The 23193-nt window shown below is 43.5% G+C and overlaps 1 protein-coding gene across 1 annotated transcript in view; it reads right to left on the bottom strand.

Moving 5' to 3' along the window:
• Window positions 1–23193, bottom strand: part of LOC139752801 (serine/threonine-protein phosphatase with EF-hands pef-1-like) — a 240078-nt gene that overhangs the window by 17007 nt on the left and 199878 nt on the right. Inside the window, exons 3-9 of the mRNA XM_071668718.1 lie at window positions 7455–7582; window positions 6917–7013; window positions 6276–6430; window positions 3811–3972; window positions 3305–3471; window positions 2822–2858; window positions 2146–2298 (exon numbers count right to left, since the gene is read on the bottom strand). Coding sequence (XP_071524819.1) covers window positions 2146–2298; window positions 2822–2858; window positions 3305–3471; window positions 3811–3972; window positions 6276–6430; window positions 6917–7013; window positions 7455–7582 — 899 coding nt within the window. The remainder of the gene's footprint in view (window positions 1–2145; window positions 2299–2821; window positions 2859–3304; window positions 3472–3810; window positions 3973–6275; window positions 6431–6916; window positions 7014–7454; window positions 7583–23193) is intronic.

Raw genomic sequence — 23193 nt, 5'->3', positions numbered from 1 at the left:
GTAATTTCAGCTGAGTATTAGCACTAAGTCACGGAGACAATGAGGTGATGAAGAAACACAGGTCAGAGGAGTGTCTCTGCTCTAGCTACGTATTTCTACATTACTTCATAATCTCGTTATGTGTCATAATGGATATTAATTACTACTAGAGCTTTAACCAGTTCCTGAAAAACTGCTACCGAGTAATTCTTGAAATAAGTAAACTGCTTCCGCTGGTAGTGACCCACGTATCTCTGATGTGGTTGTGGTGTCCTGAATCCTTACGTTCGCTTCTAACTTTCCACAATCTAGTTTTCTTTTTTTTTCCGTCTGTGTCTTTCTGTCTGTATGTGTGTACGTATGTATCATCTTCAACCCAGTACCCACATCTGTGGAATATGTTTAGCCCAAATGATCCTCGAATCATTCAAATATACTTCATCCTTAATTCCTTCTGGAGAGTTAGAATGAACATAGGTTTACACTCTACAAGCTTCACTTTTGACTTTGCACACAAAGGTAAATCATCATCCCGCGATGCTTAACGACTCTGGCCACAACTTCAAACCTCTTACAAAATGCCTTCATTGAACATAAAAAAAATATCACTCCTCTGTCATCCTATTCTGCTGTACTATACGACTAGCGTTCTGTAAATCACTTGCTGAATTTTCATCTCATGGTAGTATGTTATTGTTCTCCGACGGTGCAATGTCCTGCGTTACTGGTTTCCGACAGTCGTAGGTCCTGTGGTACTGGTTTCCGATGGTCGTACGCCCTGTGTTACTGGTTTCCGACGGTCGTACGTCCTGTGTTAGTGGTTTCCGACGGCCGTACGTCCTGTGTTACTAGTTTCCGACTTCCACACGTCCAGTGTTATTGGTTTCCGACTTCCTCACGTCCTTTGTTACTGGTTTCCGACGGTCGTATGTCCTGTGTTACTGGTTTCCGATTGTCGTACGTCCTGTGTTACTGGTTTTCGACTTCCGTACGTCGTGTGTTACTGGTTTCCGACGGTCGTATGTCCTGTGTTACTGGTTTCCGACGGTCGTACGTCCTGTGTTACTGCTTTCCGACGGCCGTACGTCATGTGTTACTGGTTTCCGACGGCTGTGCGCCCTGTGTTACTGGTGCCCGACGGTCGCACGTCCTGTGTTACTGGTTTCCGACTGTCGTACGTCCTGTGTTACTGGTTTCCGACGGCCGTACGTCCTGTGTTACTGGTTTCCGACGGCCGTACGTCCTGTGTTACTGGTTTCCGATGGTCGTACGTCCTGTGTTACTGGTTTCCGACGGCCGTACGCCCTGTGTTGCTGGTGCCCGACGGTCGTTCGTCCTGTGTTACTGGATTCCGATGGTCGTATGACCCACGTTACTGGTGTCACATCTCGAGTCTCCCTGTTCACTCTGTTCTGGTTAGGCCTGTCCGTCGAACACCGGAAAAAGACAACTCCATCTGCTCCTGTCTTGATAATTCTGCTCGGTATCTCTACCTGGTCTAAGTTTATGTCTGTTGTTATTAATGGCTTCCTATACCTTATCCACTGTCGACGGTGTTCCAGGTCCGTATAACTTCATGTTACTTAACAGCCTATTCTTGGATGTACTGGAGTATGAAGTGTTTAAGTAGAATGTTTGTCCAGGTGATCCAGGTGATCCAGGTCTCTGTGCTTTGTATTACTGATGTGAATGATAAATGCGTTTTCTTTTGATGTCCCATCACCAGTTACTAGTGTCCGGAAACCGAAGGTCCTTTGTTAAAGGCGAAACGAGTTTATATATCCTATGGTGCTGACATCTACTGCTTGTAGTATATGTAAATGATATCTCAGGTGAGCGTGTCCTGGATTAGTAATATCCCGTATTAGCATGTCCTTTTTTTCCGTTTGCCCAGTGGTGAAAGTTCTGAAGTTCTTCGTGGTGATGTAACTTTAAGACAAACCAACTAATATTGTAAAGTTGAAGGTGAAGGGACAGCGACAGATATGACTGTCTTAACTGTACCGAAGACAGACGACTAATCCCTGCCAAGTACAGCTAGGCTGGTTTTGTTAACTGTTAAAGACGATGAATATATTCCTCAGGGGTGACTGAGATTTTTGTATTTACTACCAGAAAGTTTGGGGAAGATGATTATGATGGGGATAACAGTAAGAAATGGAAGACCTTGCTCCTGTCGACGGTAGCTATGGATTTGAGGTCGATGTCGATTGATATACCGCCATGAACCACCAGCACCTTGTTGTCGATGACGGTAGCAAATGGCAGCCAGCGGTACACCTCCTCCAGCAGCCGCAGGATCCTGGGGCCATGCGGAGCCTGGTGGAGGGAGACTCGGGGTGACTACCATTAGGAGAGAGAGAGAGAGAGGGGAGAGAGAGAGAGAGAGAGAGAGAGAGAGAGAGAGAGAGAGAGAGAGAGAGAGAGAGAGAGAGAGAGAGAGAGAGAGACTGTGGAAGGGAATCATAACCGCAAAAACTTATCGTTGGAAGGATTCCAAATTTCAGATTTACTGCTGGAACTCTGTCCATTTTGTAAACGTAAAAATCATCATTGCGAGGTGAAGCACCACTGAAATGAAGCAGCCCCCTTGATATTCTCAGTAATACGAATTATTGTGAAGGCAAAGACTAAAATTCATAAATACTGGACATACTGTCACAAAGAATGGACCCATTTCCAACCAACACTGTATTCCTCTATTTCGTTACTGACAGACACATTATCCTCAATATCAAACATATCTATGACACTTTTCTCATCTTTCCTATAATGCAGCAAAAACCATCTGAAAACTTGGTTTTTATAATAACAGGCTTACCTTCTTGAGCACCAGACTTACCTTATACTTTCGGCTGACCTCCTTGCAGAAGCCATACCTGGAGGAGACAATGAATTAGGTATGGACTTAGTAGGGCCCCCTACACTGTACACCAGCACTGACTGTCTTTGTATCATGTGTGCAGCAAAGGAACTTGCGTTTGACTGCCTATGTGCTCTCTAACTTTTGCAACAGATTTCGATCCGTCAGTATGGTTTACGTGTAAGATATCGCTTTAAGTTCGAACGTCACCAGTGTGACGACGAAAGACGCTGTGATCACTGGTAAACATCGCCGGTATTCATGGCTTAGTTCCGTTTGAGTGCAAGGACAGCGAGCTTATTCAGAACTACATTTTCTCGAGTGGTAAAGAAAGCGCGCTTAGTCATGGTAAGGTACGTAATATTCATGACAAGTTTCGTCGTGTGGCAGAGCTCGCATATTAATGGTTATATAATTTGCATTACCTGCCTCGCTACTGAATCAGGTTGCTACTCGACCCACCTGGCGTTCATGACCATGTCCTCATGGTTGCCACGGTTGAGGTAAACCTCCGCAGGGAAGACGACGACCAGAGCCAGCAACAGCAGTATCACCTCCATAGACTTGCGGCCGCGGTCCACGAAGTCCCCGTTGAACACGTATGGGTTGTCGGTAGAGGGCAGCCCGTTCTGTAAGGGGTTAGGCAGATGATTAGAGCGACAATGTAGCGGACGATCCCTTCCTTACCACGCTAATTGTTAGCAATACTCCAAAGGACTATCAGGATTTCAACTTGATCGTAAGAATAAACGACCAAGTCAAGGAGACAATTGACTTGGTAAAAGCTATCAAGATTATTTAAGATTATCTTACTGGGTTTGAATGTAAATAACTGGGGAAAAAAATCACTTAAAAAAGAAAAGTCTTTGGGAGGAGGTCGTCAAAGTCAACCGACCTTATATGGAAGACATAGAATGGGAAAATTATGTCGTAAAAGTCTTCAATATTTCTTCAAAGAGAACGCTAACCTTATAGAGGATAGTGAGGAGGTCGTCCAGTTTGCCGTGCAGGTCGCCCACGACAGTGATCTGGCCGGAGATGGCAGTGGAAGCGTGGCAGATGGTGGCGCGCTGCCTCAGTACCCTCACACTCTCCCGCAGCACTAGGTACACATACCTCGCGTGGAGTGGCTGTAACGGACGGGTAGATACTATTGATCATTGTACTTGTGGGGATAAGTAGAGGCTTGCAGTGCGTGGAGTAGCTGTAACGGACGGGTAAATAGTGTTGATCATTGTACTTGTGGGGATAAGTAGAGGCTTGCAGCGCGTGGAGTAGCTGTAACGGACGGGTAGATAGTGTTGATCATTGTACTTGTGGGGGATGTGTAGAACCTTGCAGAGGGAAAATGATGATGGGAACTGGGTAATGCGAGAGTGCGCGCGCTCACTACGTTCATGATCTCTCTTCTACTTCATGAAATCGTTGGTGTCTGCGCAAAGATTGCTTTAAGAGTGTCAGATTTTCCATTTTCACTCTTTGACGTATCTTTTGATATTACGTAACTCGTTAGGGGTAAGGTTACGAGATGAAAGGAATATTTGGGGTTAGAGGATAATAAAATACTAATTGTTAGAAATACCAACAAATAGAAGATTATCATCAACTTTTTTTTTACGTTGGAGGCTCTAGTCACGGGCAAAAGTCCACATCAAGGGATATCAATGAAAGGGAGAAAGAAGGATCAAGGGAAAAGTACGAATTTTGGGGAAGAGAAGAACCTGTCTTTAAAAAGATAACTTCTTAGTTATATCGCTACGGATAACATGTTATTTCTATTCATCTTTGAAGACCACTGTTATCATAAAGACGTACTCCACTTGACGGCGCTGTGCATCATTTGTGCCCTACTGAGATATCACAATCTGACCCGCTGTGGGAAAGATCCATTATACAGTAATTTGACCCATAAATATTTGCAAAACTCGGATTCATTCTGGTTCAAACGGTACGAGGCTTAGTGATATCTAGTGGAATGTATTGACGTTATAGGTAATCAGCCATAACTACACTCCACAGGAAAGGTCTCTAGTTACATTACAGCTTCATTCGGTATTTAGATCGATCTATAAGCAGAATAACACTTGATATGAGGTTTTTCTTCGGTTGTTTGCTAGACATTCACAAAATACATCGGGACACTGGAAGCGTCCCTCCCGCACTAGGTGGCAGGTTTTGACGAAAGGACTTCCTATTGATTTCTTATGCTCTAAAATGCTGATACAGAGAGTTATTTTTCCTACAATCTTCCTCTGTTTCAAAGCCCTGCCCACTTTGTGGGGACCTAAATGTGTAGAAGTGGGAGATGCTAAACCTCAAATCCCTTATTCTGTCTCATCTCCACAGAATGTAAGGAATCCACTGTCGTCAAAATCAATCTCTTAGAACGCTTGCGCTCTCTTTCTGAGACATTACTGAGAAATGTTCGTATACAGCAGGTGTGTACAGCTTTGTAACGGGTGAGTGAGAGGGGAAACTACCCTTGATGTTCGTAATGCTTGCGGCAGATGACGGAAGTGTACGACTATGGGTAATAGGACATATTGGTCTCGGTGACTCGCTGGTTGGTTGTTTGGGTTCAGCTTTAGGAGTATTGACTGCCAGGGTCATCAAGGGCGTCAACGTAAGTTACATCCACCAACCGATAGAATCTTTAACACTTTCAGGTGTTAAAGATAGTTTTAAGGCCACATACACTCTCACTATGCATGTGGCCTATGTATGGTGACTCGTCTTGGGTACACCAGAACCATCATTTGCCTCACAAAGTTGGACTGAATGCCAAATAGCCGCTCTTCCGAACAATGCTTTTTCAGGCTACTAGAATATCGTTGTGTGTTAACGTAACCCTTCAAGGTGGGCGAGTTAGAAAACGTGCTTCAGATATCATTCACAGCTACAGTGATTATCAGTATCCTAAAACTTCATGGACCATAATGGAATATCACCCGGACTTTTTAAAGACTGGATGAAATTCGTCTCGGAAGTTCTCTGGGTCTGCTTCCGTTACTTAATTCATGTAAACAGTCCGTCACTACGATATGAATAATGGATTAACCGAAGAGAGAGATTCACAAGTGACGTGATGGGAACCGAGTTATAGTCGAAGGGATTGGCGGAAAGTGATTAGTTTCAGTGATCATTTGAGATTAATGGGTTGTGATTGGTCAGGAGTGACTGGTGAAGTGACTGGTGGAGGAGGATGTGTGAAGCTATGGAAAACGATGGGTGAAGTAGTGTCTGTAGTACTAATATGAAATTGTCATTTTACTTCGTTTACCTCAAAAGCATTTTAGTGCCACAATCAACAGGAAACGCAAATCTCAATAGTATTATAGAAGTTGTGGAACATCTGAATGTTGGGAGGAAACTGTTAAACTGAGCCTCTACCTGTGCAGCTCTGGTCTCGGAATCGTAAGGTCATGACACTGACCTTCTTCTTCTTGAAGGCGTCCACCAGCTGGTGTATGGAGTCGGTGGTGAGAGGGGTAGCCAGGTGTGGCCCCTTGTAGCTGTTCTCCACCGTCACCTCCTCCGTCCACGCCTCCTCTAGCAGTCTTTTTGTGCTAATCTCGTCTTCTTCATCCTCTAATTGAAGAAGTGGAGAGGAGCAAGAGTTATTCTCTCTCTCTCTCTCTCTCTCTCTCTCTCTCTCTCTCTCTCTCTCTCTCTCTCTCTCTCTCTCTCTCTCTCTCGCTCTCTCTCTCTCTCATTTTTATGTCCAATAAACAACCTTAGAACACCTTTTTTTATGTTGCCTCCGCAGTTTCAAGGCTGCGCTCCAATCAGGAGCAAAGGATTGATGGATTCCTTTAGAGTGAGAAGTTCTTCGACGAGACTGTAATTCATATTTCGTCCATTGATGATAATACAGTCTTGCCGAAGATGTCCTTTCACTCGCGATGTAACCACATGCAGGCGGAGTCCGGTAACACCTGTTATATACACACACACTCACACACACACACACACACACACACACATACACACACACACACACACACACACACACACACACACACACACACACACACATACATACGCACACACACACACACACACACACACACCTACCTCTCGTGGGTGAAGCACGGGGGGAGAGCGCCTCCATGATCTCCGTCATAGAACCACTGCCCATGTGAGTGAGGAGTGCGTTGAAGAAGTTATACAACTGTGGGAGAGAGAGGGAATATTAGTAAAGCCTCAGCTGTCCAGGCACCCGGGTATACAGCAGGAAGCAGCTGCCCTACCAACAACTAACTGTACAGCGGCTGGAGACATTTGTACCGCCAGCTGCCCTCTTAACAGCAGTGCCCCTGCGGAAGATACTGATTACCTTCTGCTGTCTTTTGGCATTACAAAATCTTACACCATACTTCTTACACCACACAGGATATGTGATCTCAGTACACACGCTCTCTCACATATTTTTCCTGTTGGACAGTAAACACATCTGAACGTGCTAATCAGCCTCATAAGACACACCCATTAATGTGAGGCTCGGGATAGTATAGACTCAAGTATGAGACGTACCTACCGTAACTCCTGACCTTACAACGAGTGTGTGAGATACGAACCTCGAGGTCCGAGGCCAAAAGGATGAGGAGCTCACCTTCATCTGGTCCTGCTCGCCGGCATACTCGATGGACTGGAAGATGGTCCAGGTGTACCGTCGCCGGATCTCCAGCCTGGCACAGTACCGGCGGTACCATCGCTGGATCAGCAGCGCCGCCTTCAGTGCTGCCCACGAAAACAAAGGAAGTGTTAGTTATCATGACGCCCTTGCCTGGGTTGGCGTGTGACACGGTCATGCAATAATAGCCCTGTATTTAGATGCAACTCGAAGTCATCTAGTATTGTAGCCTCCCTCTCGCACAAAAGACATGGCTCCGTCAGTTCTAAACTAAAATGGTTTCTCCCAGATATCCGGTATCCTAGACCCTCAAATGCATCAGGGGCAAATATGATTTTTTCTTCTTGTCCAGGCAAGACTTGCAGAGTGGTATTTGCTGTGGTTTCGTTGCTTTGTCTCACTATTTTGCCTCGTCCCCCGACAAAGTGACCTGTTCCTCTCTCGGCTGATGTTTTATGTACGTGAGAGATGATGTTGAGCAAACGGATTTATTTTATTCTCCAGATTCAAACTGACACCGTGATCTTCCTCTGAAATATTCTCAAGACTGTTAGCGCGTCGTCCGTTGTTAAACACATCTTTCAAATATTTTCATTCAGATTTTCCAGAAATACAAGTAAAATCTGACTCTTCACCAACTTAACTTCAACTCGAGCTGCATCTTTCAACACACTAACAATCTCACCATTCCGGCCCAGCCTTCACCCAGCCCTCACTGCCACAGCCGAGCCACTGGCTCCCTCACTGCAGCAGTTCAACCACTGGGTACCTCGCCAAAGCAACTAAGCAACTAGCTCACTCACAGCAACAACCAGCCATTGGAGTCCTCACTACAAAAGCCTAAACACTAGCTCCTTCACTACAGGAGCCCAACCACAGGCTCCCTCACCACAGTATCCCAGCTACTAACTTCATCACCATAGCAGCCCAGCCACTGGCTCCCTCACTATAGGAGCCCAACCAATGGCTCCCTCACCATAGCAGCCCAGCCACTGGCTTCTTCATTTCAGCAGCGCAACCATTTGGCTAATGTAGTGCTACTGAGTGCCTTTTTTTTGCGCACCTGTGCCGCAGCTCCTGATTAAACGTACCGTGCACGGCGTTACCAGGGGTTGTATGATTAATTTGCACATACGCTCAAGGGTGTAGAACTCCCTCCCCGTAATGTACATTTGGGTTATTAAAAGCATATATACAGGGGCCTCTCTCTCTCTCTCTCTCTCTCTCTCTCTCTCTCTCTCTCTCTCTCTCTCTCTCTCTCTCTCTCTCTCTCTCATCATAATTTCAATACTTTCACACTGTATTGTGTCTTAGATTTTGTGCTATTCGGTAAATGATCAATGTGTCTCTCAATAATGAGATTTCGGCATCTCTGTTATAATATACAGTTCAGTTGTGCTCTTTTCTATCACCTGGAGTTTCTTGCTATCTATGTTGTTTGTGACCGTGGTTTTCGTTTCAGTCTCCAGTAGTTATAAGAGAATCTATCTGAGTTAAAAGGAGTTGCTCCTGCCAATGTCGAACGGTGTACCTTATGATATTATGTTTGGGGCTGAGGCAGAAATGTATCCTTTACTTTTTTAGATTGAACCGTTAATTCACCTGCGATTACCAGAGAAGAAGGATAACAGAAATAGGATGGGAAGTACAGTGAGGCATCTGATGCTCAGAAGGTAATGGTGGCAGCACTAAACGCTCTCGTTGCTCCTGCTCTAGTTATATGCCCGGCCGCGGAGCACTAGTATCAGTGTGGTGTATTAGGGTATCTTGCCCATTGTTGCTATGCCTACAGGGCGGATAAGACTGTATCATCTATCATTATATTCTTTTGGATTATTCGAGCTAGCTGATCTATATAAGGGTAAGCACCAGGGACAGGTATTCTCGCAGTCAGTACCAGGGAGTGCGTGCCAGAAGCAGAGAATCAGTAATTTGCTCTAAGGAAAACCATTTTGTCACTGTCCGTAATTTCTATAAAGCTTTATGTTGCCATACACCATGATATGACTCAGCCTCAGACTGATCACATCTATTTAAACACCCTTGTAATTTAGCAACAAAAACCCGTTACTCCAAGAGAGAAAGAGCACAGACAAGATACTTGTACATTTCCTTCAGGTCTGCACAAAGCACTTGCCAGCACGTAACGCTACTGTCAGTAGCTGTAGTGTTTCTTGTGAAGTCAGTACTCTTAATTGGGCTTGTGTCGTGATGTCATCACACAGTACTATACGAGATTTCGTGACGAGGTCACCACACTACACAACATGGCCTTGTGTTGTGATGTCAGCACACAGTGCAACATGGATACGTTGCTGCGTCTCCTCACCATCCTTCCTTCCCACCGCCGCTACCACCTCCTCCTACACCGCCTTCTTCAGGACTCCGCTACCTTCACCTACTTCTCCCTATCTTACTGGACTCAACAGAAAATAGCTCTCAAGCTTGTAATATTCAGGAAACTGACTCTAATAGCCGATCCTTCCTCGCTGCTCGAGGTGTTTTTCTTATCACTGTGAGAGCCATTATTCCCCAGCAACATACGCGCTCAGGCGCTGCCTCTAATACCTGGCCATCAGGCAAGGCTTGTAAAGTAAAGTGGACTTTAATTTTCATACTCCGGCTCTCTACTGGCGTGGAGGGATGGAGCATATACTGCGGCTGCTGCTTATAAACGTGGAGATAAAGTTTTTCGATCACTTACTTCCCACAGCTCTCTCTCTCTCTCTCTCTCTCTCTCTCTCTCTCTCTCTCTCTCTCTCTCTCTCTCTCTCTCTCTGATTTGTAGTTCATAGGCTCATAAGCAACCATCGACCAGGGACGTGTAATAATGGTATCGGAAGGGTTAGTGACGGCTGCGTGGTGATCCAGCACTTCAGTGGCTGTCAAGGTGCACACCTGTGGCTTAGGCAAATGTCTTTTCCCTCTGCCTCACCCACACGTGGGCCGTTGGCTTTCAGTGAGTAAACGTACGATCTTTCCATCTTATGCAGAACACTTGGCAACACGCAACTCACATGATTCGTTCTTTGTACCTAAATTTTCCTGCAGTGATCGCTGTGCGCCAGCCCCAACCCTACCTTTTGGCTAAATCTCGTCGTGATTAAGTTATCTCTATTTCTGTGTCCGTAAAACATATTCTGGCTCGGACAGTCTGCCTCGTCTTTCAGCTAGGAAAAAAAAAAACTATTTCCCTTTTTCGATGCTTCCTGATTTTTTTTTGTAATCCTAACTCATATTTGTATATATATATATATATATATATATATATATATATATATATATATATATATATATATATATATATATATATATGAGTTTTCAGAATCATTTTTATGCACCAGCCAACGAAGGAGGAAATCAAATTGGGAGCTACGTTTTGAATTGCAGGAATTTTTGTAAACTTGATTTTTTTTTTTGTTAATTGACCGACATGAAACAGGCAACACATGCTTCAATCAAGACCATCTCAGGTGAAAACAAATAGTGAGAGAACAAGAATGAAAAAATTAATCAGGGTTTCGCAAGTGTTTGTAGAGTTGATTCTTGATGGTAAAAGGGTTACAGGAAATGGTAAAGACGAAAGATGGAAGAGAATTTCACAGTTTGGATGTTCGAGGAAACGAGGTATCACAACGGTCAAACTTTGGGTGTCTGGTCTCCATACAGAAAGCAATGGAAGCAGCAGCCAGACGCTAGAAAATGATACCTGTAGAAGAGGGAGAGGAGAGCACCGTCACAGTATAGTAAGGAATAGTTGAAGAGTGGTATTACCTGGAGGATTGATGAGATGGAAGGTCTTTGATTCCACTTTCTCAAGCAGAGAGGTGGACGTAGAACAACTCCAGTACTCCGTTCCAGGGTGAATAGATGTGAATGAAATGCTCACACGAAAAATGATTACAACAATTATACAACGCGCACGGACCTTGGGAAGCGGATTTTGTGATGCTAAATCTATAGGGTTTCTAGGACAGAGTGGAGCATATAGTTATTCCCATATTTCTGTTTTCATACGGTTGAGTTCTGGTAGTTTGAAACTGAACAGAGGGGAAACGAGCAAGACTAAAAAGAGGTAGAGGGAGTAATTGCATCTTAGCGCTCTTGAATTGAATCAGGTTATTGCATCCCCATCCTGAGATGTTGCAGTGGTCCGAAATGAGAGACATGAAATATATTCAGCACGAGGAGAATGAACATTAGAATGAAGAAGGAAGGGAAAGTGAACGGAAGTGTGTAAAGTGGTGGAGTGGGTCACATCTTGATGTGAGGCGAACATTTACGGAGAGAAGGTGATAGAACAGAACCCAGAGAGACATTACTGATGATAGAATAACGAAGTTGCAGCAGAAGGGCAATGCAGTGGGTCGACCAGTCGAAGTTCTGCATTAGGGAAGAGACAAACAGAGAAGCCGAACGAAAGTTGGTAAGAGAGTGAAGACTTGTGCGACACCTTGTTAATTGTTTTGGAGATGTTGTGGACTGTGAGTAAAGTTACACTAAAATGTCTGAGAGAGGTGGACCACGGGTGAGTCACATACGAGAGAAAGCAATTTTCCTGATCAAAAAGTAGAAAACGAGGTTTTAAGTGTTCGAGAAAGTTTGTTAAAAGTTTTAAAAACTATGGAAACAGTTGAAGTGAAAACAGTGGGCCAATAGTTGGAAGAAGTTTGATCCTTTTTTCTTTACGCTTTCATACTTAAACTGATTGAAGATCTGAAGCCAGTTACTGAACATACTATAGAAAGTAGTGTAAAGCACATTGGGTGAGTACCACATGGGATTTACAGCGCTGAATTCCCCAACGGATTTTCAGGTATATATCTTTACGGTGCTGTGGTAGCGTATCCTACCTCACGTTTAAATGTCACTGTTGTTACTTATCCACTGTACGTACTTTTAACGCATACTTTATACCTTTCCTCCCCAGATCATTTTTTCCTCCTAAAAGATTAACAGTATTTTACTGCAGAAGGATTCACTTGTAGCGTGAAGGTGGAAGGCAACACATACCGATGGTTCAGTAATGGCACCTCATATCCAGAGGCTGTGGACAGGTCAATAACAGAAGTCGTTACCCCTCGTCTTGCCGAGACAACAGACGCTCGGAGACTAATGGCAAGGAGACAGATGGTCCCAGATGAGCAAGGGTGAAAAACGTTAGTGGTAATAGATATGGCCGTAATTTCGAGGGTACAAAAAAAATAATGATGAATAACGGTAATAAAGAAAAACGAACAATTACGATTCTAATAATAAGCCCAGACAGAGTTTTTAGCTGCGATAGATAATTATACATATAAAAGTCCTTTGGTTTCTGATAAGTTACGACGGTAGGAACAGAAATGATGATCATTATGGTAATAAAGGCCTTAGTAACATTTAGAAATAATCATTATTATGAGAAAAGTCTCACTAGAGTCTCTGAGATGGCTTCGTCTCGGGTCTGCAGCCTGACTAAAACTCATTTCGGTGGGGACGGCTACGGTCTTTTGTCCCCATGTTCTGGCTGGATGTCAGAGCTCAATGGAATTTCCTGGAGGTAACGTGAGGTATGGCTCCGGGGCATATTTTTGTCATTAGGGGCAACATAATGCTAACTACCAACGGCAGAAACCTGCAAGATGGCAAGAGATACAGCCAGGATTAGGCTGTAAGGTCGAAGGACGACAGTCATTGTGCAAAAACATTTTCCCTTGTGGGAGATTCAGAGAGAAGGAGCAGGAGGAATAACGGCTCATGAAAACTCTTTTAGCTGTTTATGTTCGTCATTTGGTCTAAAATGTGTGTGACTTCACCTGTGACGTGAGTGGTGAGTGGAACTGAGGTCCAGGAGAGTTTATAGTCACCCCATAGAAAACCAGCATCTCCCTGACGACCCTGTGGCCCTAAAGTTGGCTGTCACATCGACCTTAAGTTACCGCCGTGTGTGTGTGTGTGTGTGTGTGTCATGGATCAGCCCTGAGAGGGGATAATCACTTGGTTCGGTTGTACGCTCGCTGCCACGCCCAGGATTCGAACGAATGTGGGTTCGACTCTGGGCTGGCCGTGCTACAAATTATATATGAGCTATTAAGTGTTTTCAAACAGTATTATAAACTAGCCCAGTATGATCTGCTGTCAAGAATAAAGACAAAGAATTGTAAGATAAGCAAGACCTTTCCTTATGCGACCATTCAAGCCAATGACTTAAGTGTAGAGCAACTTTATTGGTCCTGTGCAAATCTTGATTATCAGAAAGCAAGTAAATTATCGGGTTGCCTGAACTATAGGGTTTTGAGGATAACGTAGGAAAGCGACAGATAAAAGATAAAACAAAAGAGAAATTGGTGAAATGAGCAAAAGAAGGAATGTTATTGATATGTACGAGATCAGTATTTTTCTCGTAACTTTAATAATATTCAGTATATAAACCATACTGAGTACATATATATATATATATATATATATATATATATATATATATATATATATATATATATATATATATATATATATATATATATATATATATATAAGAATTAAGAATTAAGAATACTTCCCACGTATTCCCTGCGTGTCGTAAGCGACTAAAAGGGGAGGGAGCGGGAGGCTAGAAATCCTCCCCTCTCGTTTTTTTTTAATTTTCCAAAAGAAGGAACAGAAGGGGGCCAGGTGAGGATATTCCACAAAGGCTTAGTCCTCTGTTCTTAACGCTACCTCGCTAACGCGGGAAATGTCGAATAGTTTAAAAGAAAGAAAGATATATATATGTATATATATATATATATATATATATATATATATATATATATATATATATATATATATATATATATATACATATATATATATATATATATATATATATATATATATATATATATATATATATATATATAGTTGAGGGAATAATTGGTATTCATGGGGTGTTCAGTGTTGTAAATGGAAATGGTGAAGAGCTTGTAGATTTATGTGCTGAAAAAGGACTGGTGATTGGGAATACCTGGTTTAAAAAGCGAGATATACATGAGTATACATATGTAAGTAGGAGAGATGGCCAGAGAGCGTTATTGGATTACGTGTTAATTGACAGGCGCGCGAAAGAGAGACTTTTGGATGTTAATGTGCTGAGAGGTGCAACTGGAGGGATGTCTGATCATTATCTTGTGGAGGCTAAGGTGAAGATTTGTATGGGTTTTCAGAAAAGAAGAGTGAGTGTTGGGGTGAAGAGGGTAGTGAGAGTAAGTGAGCTTGGGAAGGAGACTTGTGTGAGGAAGTACCAGGAGAGACTGAGTACAGAATGGAAAAAGGTGAGAACAATGGAAGTAAGGGGAGTGGGGGAGGAATGGGATGTATCTAGGGAATCAGTGATGGATTGCGCAAAAGATGCTTGTGGCATGAGAAGAGTGGAAGGTGGGTTGATTAGAAAGGGTAGTGAGTGGTGGGATGAAGAAGTAAGATTATTAGTGAAAAAGAAGAGAGAGGCATTTGGACGATTTTTGCAGGGAAAAAATGCAATTGAGTGGGAGATGTATAAAAGAAAGAGACAGAAGGTCAAGAGAAAGGTGCAAGAGGTGAAAAAAAGGGCAAATGAGAGTTGGGGTGAGAGAGTATCATTAAATTTTAGGGAGAATAAAAAGATGTTCTGGAAGGAGGTAAATAAAGTGCGTAAGACAAGGGAGCAAATGGGAACTTCAGTGAAGGGCGCAAATGGGGAGGTGATAACAAGTAGTGGTGATGTGAGAAGGAGATGGAGTGAGTATTTTGAAGGTTTGTTGAATGTGTTTGATGATAGAGTGGCAGATATAGGGTGTTTTGGTCGAGGTGGTGTGCAAAGTGAGAGGGTTAGGGAAAATGATTTGGTAAACAGAGAAGAGGTAGTAAAAGCTTTGCGGAAGATGAAAGCCGGCAAGGCAACAGGTTTGGATGGTATTGCAGTGGAATTTATTAAAAAAGGGGGTGACTGTATTATTGACTGGTTGGTAAGGTTATTTAATGTATGTATGACTCATGGTGAGGTGCCTGAGGATTGGCGGAATGCGTGCATAGTGCCATTGTACAAAGGCAAAGGAGATAAGAGTGAGTGCTCAAATTTCAGAGGTATAAGTTTGTTGAGTATTCCTGGTAAATTATATGGGAGGGTATTGATTGAGAGGGTGAAGGCATGTACAGAGCATCAGACTGGGGAAGAGCAGTGTGGTTTCAGAAGTGGTAGAGGATGTGTGGATCAGGTGTTTGCTTTGAAGAATGTATGTGAGAAATACTTAGAAAAGCAAATGGATTTGTATGTAGCATTTATGGATCTGGAGAAGGCATATGATAGAGTTGATAGAGATGCTCTGTGGAAGGTATTAAGAATATATGGTGTGGGAGGCAAGTTGTTAGAAGCAGTGAAAAGTTTTTATCGAGGATGCAAGGCATGTGTACGTGTAGGAAGAGAGAAAAGTGATTGGTTCTCAGTGAATGTAGGTTTGCGGCAGGGGTGTGTGATGTCTCCATGGTTGTTTAATTTGTTTATGGAAGGGGTTGTTAGGGAGGTAAATGCAAGAGTTTTGGAAAGAGGGGCAAGTATGAAGTCTGTTGTGGATGAGAGAGCTTGGGAAGTGAGTCAGTTGTTGTTCGCTGATGATACAGCGCTGGTGGCTGATTCATGTGAAAACTGCAGAAGCTGGTGACTGAGTTTGGTAAAATGTGTGAAAGAAGAAAGTTAAGAGCAAATGTGAATAAGAGCAAGGTTATTAGGTACAGTAGGGTTGAGGGTCAAGTCAATTGGGAGGTAAGTTTGAATGGAGAAAAACTGGAGGAAGTAAAGTGTTTTAGATATCTGGGAGTGGATCTGGCAGCGGATGGAACCATGGAAGCGGAAGTGGATCATAGGGTGGGGGAGGGGGCGAAAATCCTGGGAGCCTTGAAGAATGTTTGGAAGTCGAGAACATTATCTCGGAAAGCAAAAATGGGTATGTTTGAAGGAAAAGTGGTTCCAACAATGTTGTATGGTTGCGAGGCGTGGACTATGGATAGAGTTGTGCGCAGGAGGATGGATGTGCTGGAAATGAGATGTTTGAGGACAATGTGTGGTGTGAGGTGGTTTGATCGAGTAAGTAACGAAAGGGTACGAGAGATGTGTGGAAATAAAAAGAGCGTGGTTGAGAGAGCAGAAGAGGGTGTTTTGAAATGGTTTGGTCACATGGAGAGAATGAGTGAGGAAAGATTGACCAAGAGGATATATGTGTCGGAGGTGGAGGGAACGAGGAGAAGAGGGAGACCAAATTGGAGGTGGAAAGATGGAGTGAAAAAGATTTTGTGTTATCGGGGCCTGAACATGCAGGAGGGTGAAAGGAGGGCAAAGAATAGAGTGAATTGGAGCGATGTGGTATACCGGGGTTGACGTGCTGTCAGTGGATTGAATCAAGGCATGTGTATGGGTGTGGGTTGGGCCATTTCTTTCGTCTGTTTCCTTGCGCTACCTCGCAAACGCGGGAGACAGCGACAAAAAAAAAAAAAATATATATATATATATATATAAATATATATATATATATATATATATATATATATGTATATATATATGTATATATATATATGTGTGTGTGTGTGTGTGTGTGTGTGTGTGTGTATGTGTGTGTGTGTGTGTATAAATAACCCTTTCCGTGGTTTCATTTGATTGCTTCATGTGCCCTAGTTCAGCCCATCGACACAGGTTCGCCCCCTGAATACCATATCACTCCATTTCTCTCTATCCCTGGCGCATCTCACACCTTCGTCTATGTTCAGGGCACCAATAACTCAAAACCTTTTTCATTCACCCCTTCTGTCATCCTCACGGTTCAGTCCCCTGCCTTTGCTCCACCTCTGACATACAGTTCTTCTCAATCTCTCTTTACTCATCCTTTCTATTGTGTCATACCATTTCCGTGCACCATATTCAACATTCGGTCAATTATACTCTGCTTACAGCTTTCTCTTATACCGTTATTCCTTACGCAATCAACCCTCCTCAAACCAGATATTGCCCAAAGACATTCAATTTCTAACACATCTTCCATGTTCCAGTCTTTTGCATCTAAGGTCAATGACTCGCAACCATAGAGCACCGATGGAACTATCATTGAATAAATCACACTCATCATTGTATCCCGAACGATTGCCGCCTCGCCCACCCTGTTGCGCACTTCCCATAGCTCCATCCACTGTTTTGTCCACTCCCATGCACCTAAAACACTCTGTGTCTTCCAGGTTCTTTCCATGTAAACTCACACTCAAATCAGCCAGTCTTGCCCGCCTGCTAAACCTCGTTACCTTACTTTTATTCACTTGATTCTCAGTTCCTCCCTACACACTCTCGTCCAAACTTAGACTCTAGTTTCTAGGTTCTTACACGAGCCTTCCATCAGAGCAATGTCGTCTGCAAACAACAATTCCTCTCTCTCTCTCTCTCTCTCTCTCTCTCTCTCTCTCTCTCTCTCTCTCTCTCTCTCTCTCTCTCTCTCTCTCTCTCTCTCCAAGTATACTGTAGATCTGTCCCTCTCTTCAAAACCCTCTCAGTCATTCTTGGTATCTCCGCACAGGAGCCTATTTTCTGATTTAATGTGATACGAAGCTGAATTTAGGAAGGAGGGATTCCTCATTCATGTGTTCTCTATTCATCATTCGTTATAGAACTTTGTGATATATATCAGTGAACAGTTTATTGAACATTTTATTGACGAAGTGTACGTTGGTCTTAAAAGATATCAAAGTAAACGAGCTTGTTGAGCACTACTGCTGTTTATGTGAATGACATTGAATGTTCTTGCTGTAAGGAGAGTTAAGTACGTTTCAGAGACTCTCTGTGTTGTGTTATGTGACGTTGTGAGGATCGACCAGAGTTCTGTCTGAGGCAGAACCCGGGAGAGGGACGAGGAGGATGTTGAGGTGCTTCTTATGACTCCGGACCTCCCAACCCGTCCTAAAGATTCGCCCCGTTCATCATCTTTTCTATCCTCTCCTTGTCGATATATATTCAGTTTTATCATTCCTCTTCCATATCCACAATACACCATTTTTTTTCGAGAATTCGTGTGTTTCACAGAATTCTGAAAAATGGAAGAGATATTTTTTAGGTAGGGTTCGTTTTTCTTGGTATCGTCTTTGTGCTCCTGATATGTCATGGTAAAACTGAGACACGGGTAAGCCCGAAATTCATCAATAACAGTTGAAAATAGTGCACAAATACGAACAGATAAACTCGAGATTAAACGTTTTTATACAGGAATAAGTGACAAAGAATAACTTTATTCAGATTTTAGTCCTTTTTTGGAAAAAAAAAAAAAAAACCATTAGTTGGGTGTCGGCCCAGGCTCTGTCGCTAGGCGAGTGTTGCAATAGTAGCAGGGTGCCGGCCTGAACCCTGTTGCTTGTTTTCAGGTGCACTAGTGCTAGGGTGCCACCGTGGGACCTTCTGCTTGGTGTGTGGTAGACATGCAACTGGGGTCCAGCCTGGGGTCTTCTGCTTGGTGTGTGGCAGACCCACAGCAGGGGGCCAGCCTGGGACCTGCCGCTTAGTGTGTAGTAGACTCTCAGCAGGGGTCCAGCCTGGGACCTGCTGGCCCCTGCCGCTTGGTGTGTGGTAGACCCGCAGCAGGGGGCCAGCCTGGGACCTGCCGCTTGGTGTGTGGTAGCAGGGTGCCAGCCTGGGACCTGCCGCTTGGTGTGTGGTAGACCCGCAGCAGGGGGCCAGCATGGGACCTGCCGCTTGGTGTGTGGTAGCAGGGGGCCAGCCTGGGACCTGCCGCTTGGTGTGTGGTAGCAGGGTGCCAGCCTGGGACCTGCCGCTTGGTGTGTGGTAAACCCGCAGCAGGGGGCCAGCCTGTGACCTGCCGCTTGGTGTGTGGTAGCAGGGTGCCAGCCTGGACCTTGAGATGAGTAATTGCTGTTGTCATGGAGACCCCTGGGTCGTCTAGGATGGAGTCAGTTAAACAAGTTACTGGGGAAGGTGTAGCCAACCTTAAAGATTTGGGCTTTACTATTTCCACCCACTGTATAATAGTCTTTTGAGATAAAACTTCAAGTCAGGGAAAGAATTCCTTACCCATGCGAGGCCTTGGTTAAAAGTATAACTGTATAAAAAAGAGTAAAAAATAAAAGAAAAAAAAGGAGGTCTAAAAAGTGACAAATGTTCTCTCCATTTTTTGTCCGCCCTTCCCCCACCTACCTCTCCTATTCAAGACCAGGCCCCGGCGAGGACCCCCGTCCGCGCCCGGAGACTCCGTCATAAAATAGCTCATTCCATGACAAAGCCTCCAGCCATGAACACCAACCCCCGTCGAGGCCAGACCCCCAAATGGAAGGGAAAAAATATTGCATGAAAGACATGAGAAGATAAATAGCTAGACAGGGTTAGAGAGAGAGAAAGAGAGAGAGAGAGATTGAGAGAGAGAGAGAGAGAGAGAGAGAGAGAGAGAGAGAGAGAGAGAGAGAGAGAGAGAGAGGGGGGGGGGGGGGGAACAAGGAAAACAGATTAAGGATGATAGTTTTATAATCCAGATTGCGAAAAGATGTTATCTAGCGTGTTTATTTGGTTTTAATTAGAGGGAAAGTGAGGCCAACATTCCTGACACGGAGGGTGTAAGGTGGTTCCAGGCATCACTTCAGCACTCAGGACGGCAGGAGTTCCTTTGGGCGTCTGTTGTCTGTAGCCTAATTACTATCTAGGGTTAGTAACATGAGAAACAACATTGTTAACTGGTAATAATTTTTCCCCAGGTACGTGGCGAGGGGAATGACGTCTTCCATCATACAGAACATCACTTCTACTATCGTCCTTTAGTATCCAAATACCAGAATATGCGTCCTCGTACGTCCAGTCTCCTCCGTCGTAAATTGCTTTACGTCTCGTTACTCTCACTCCTCACGGTAAGTGACTGCACATACTGTATCCATATCCCACCATGGTCACAGAGCCACAGATATTCCTCCAGCTTCCCCACTTTGCAAGTTATGGCAGGTAATTCCATAGCCCTCCTAGCCTTGAGTGCTTGTAGCAGTTACTCCCGACTTCTTCCGCTTAAAGTGACTTACTATACTACCCCGAATCTCTCCAGTCAAAAGCATCATCATCCTCCTCCTCCCATCACCAATGCGTCTCTCCCTCACTGTTTACAAAGAGCGTCCCTACGTATAAAATGTGGAGGTTACTACCTCAGTAACCAGCCGCCGAAACAATAGATATGTTCCGTTGGATGTGCCTCGAAATGCAGCCCCAGCGCCTCCTGCCATGACCCACAGACAGTACACGTGAGCAGTAACGTGCACAGAAACAGAAAACGGGTAAGGTTCAAACCCCTGCATTCCTTCTTTCATGCCCTGAGGGTCCGTTTTCTTTGTGATATAAAATTATTTCGAAAATGCCCTGGTCTTCTCATGAGTTCGTTTTCTTCTGATGTTCGCTTTACAGTACTGCCTGTGAGGGTAATGAAGTTGTCTCCAGATAGTGAAGGAGGATTTGTGGGTCGTGGAGCGGATCTTGTTGTCTCCCCAGAGGATGGAATTAGAACGAGAAAAATAAATGGTTTAATCTCGAGAACTTAATGGATTGCGTATAGACTTAACTTTGGTTAGCTGGACTTGGTGAATATATCCTTGTTTCTGAGCACTGCGTGCTTAGTATTCCAAGGGAATTTTCATCAATGAATATTCTTTTGCTTAAGATTCCCTTGTAAAAGAATATTCTGTCGTCCGATGCTCTTTGTAGCCAGGTTTCCGCCATATCTTGGGGAGTTTTATGCCTTCTTGTCCATCTTTTGTACCCTGGCGTTAATGGTCGTAGGTCCCCGTTTTCTGTCGTTAGCGAGTATTCTTTAGTACATTTTAATGCCTGAGAGTTTTCCTTCGCCACATTTCACATTTGCTAAACTTTCGTCGTATTTTTCCTTCACATTTCCTCTCCTTATTTATAGCACATCCATTAGCGTTGTGGAGGTATTTCTGTCCTCGTATAGCGAACGTTTCTACCGGGCCACTTAAGTAAAGGCTTTGCTTATTATTCCAGAACTCTCTGGAAGTCATTTAGAGAACTTTTTGTTATTTTTTGGAATCTCTGAGGAATCCTTTATTCTTTTTTCCGGAAGCTTTTTACCCCATTGTTAACTCTGGGATATTTTCAACAAGATAAACTCTGACTTTTTCACAGTTCCATTTCGCTATACATTGTATTTGTGATGTACGTGAGTGTAGGTGCTGTAGTGTATACTAATGTAGCTGATGTATCTATGTTTGGATGATGCAAGTGGGACCAGATGCTTCGATGGATATAGGTGGTTTAGGCGGGTGTAGTTTGGTGGAGGTGGTGTAGCAAGCTGTACATTTTGTAGGAAGATATGTGTGTGTGTGTGTGTGTGTGTGTGTGTGTGTGTGTGTGTGTGTGTGTGTGTAAGTGTGTGTGTCTGTGTGTGTGTGTGTGTGTGTGTGGGTGGGTGGGTGGATGCGGCTACTGCTATGTACAGGAATTGGTCTGTATTTCAGTACATCTACCTGGCCTTCTTTCTTAAACTAAGATATGACATTTGCACTCCCCAACTCCATTGGCTCCATTGGCACTCTAATTTCTTCCACTGACATACTGAACCACATTTCAGATGGTCTGTCAAATGAGAAACTTCATCAGGATCGTGAACCTTGTATAGGTCAAGGCCATTCAACAATCTTTTCATGTGTCTTCTGACAAGTTTAGTATTTTCTAAGACCTCCTCACCAGTCCGTCCCAGTAGTACTAGGGTAACAGTGTCTTCCTTTGTGAGAGCATTTTTAAACTTGTCATTTATCTCAAGAATACCTTCATGTTATCATCTACATCTCTTCCTTCTGAATCTCTTAGCCTGATGACCTGCTCTTTAACGACGATTCCTTCCTGATAGATTTGTAGAAAAATTTTGGATTATTTCCTGCCTCGTCCACAACATTCTTTTCAGAGTTTTCCTACAATTGCTTTGTTATGCCTCACATACTCATTCCTTCCTCTGTTATATATTCACAAGTTGACTAGCTGTAGTGTCACCAATATCTCCACAACAGTACATCTCCAAGCTCTTTTGCTTTCTGACGTCTTCTACTGAGCCATACCCCTTTTATTTTACTCTTTATTTGCAGTTAGAGGTATCCACTGTAAATTTCACATAACATTCAATGGGAATGATCAGTACCATGGTTACTTAACTACACTTCCAAGTTTATGTTTCCAAAAGATGTTCTTGTTCTGTTTCATTTCTTGTTTGATCTGTTTATGTCCTGATTTATCACATAAACACAATTACATGTGATTACTTCTTCCATTAAGTGTACCACATCTGATATCTTTAATCTTCATCCTACTGTAGGATTTAGTGATGATGAATTTTAGTCGCACTGATCATTGTGGCAAACCGATATAGGAAACTTTCTTCTATACCCTTGATGATATTGTGTTTCCGTGACTATTGTCTATGAATTTCCCCGAGTCTCTTGCTACGTAGTTGAAATCTCCATTATTAGAATTTCCCTCTTCGAGGAGTCCTTGTGTGGCTTCTTCCTGTGCCATCCTGATTTTTCCTCCATTATTATATTTGTTCATTCAACGTGATTCATTGAAATTCTTTGGAGGATAATGAATTATCAACACCGCTCTCCAGTTCATTCCAAACCATTCATCTCATTATGTACTGTAAGCATGGACCAACCACCACTATTTCCTGAAACTTCTTATCAAGAGAGTCAGTACCCG

The sequence above is a fragment of the Panulirus ornatus genome, chromosome 13, assembly GCF_036320965.1.
Source record: "Panulirus ornatus isolate Po-2019 chromosome 13, ASM3632096v1, whole genome shotgun sequence".
In the NCBI taxonomy this organism is placed as follows: domain Eukaryota; kingdom Metazoa; phylum Arthropoda; class Malacostraca; order Decapoda; family Palinuridae; genus Panulirus; species Panulirus ornatus.
This window is presented reverse-complemented; position numbering and strand designations above follow the sequence as displayed.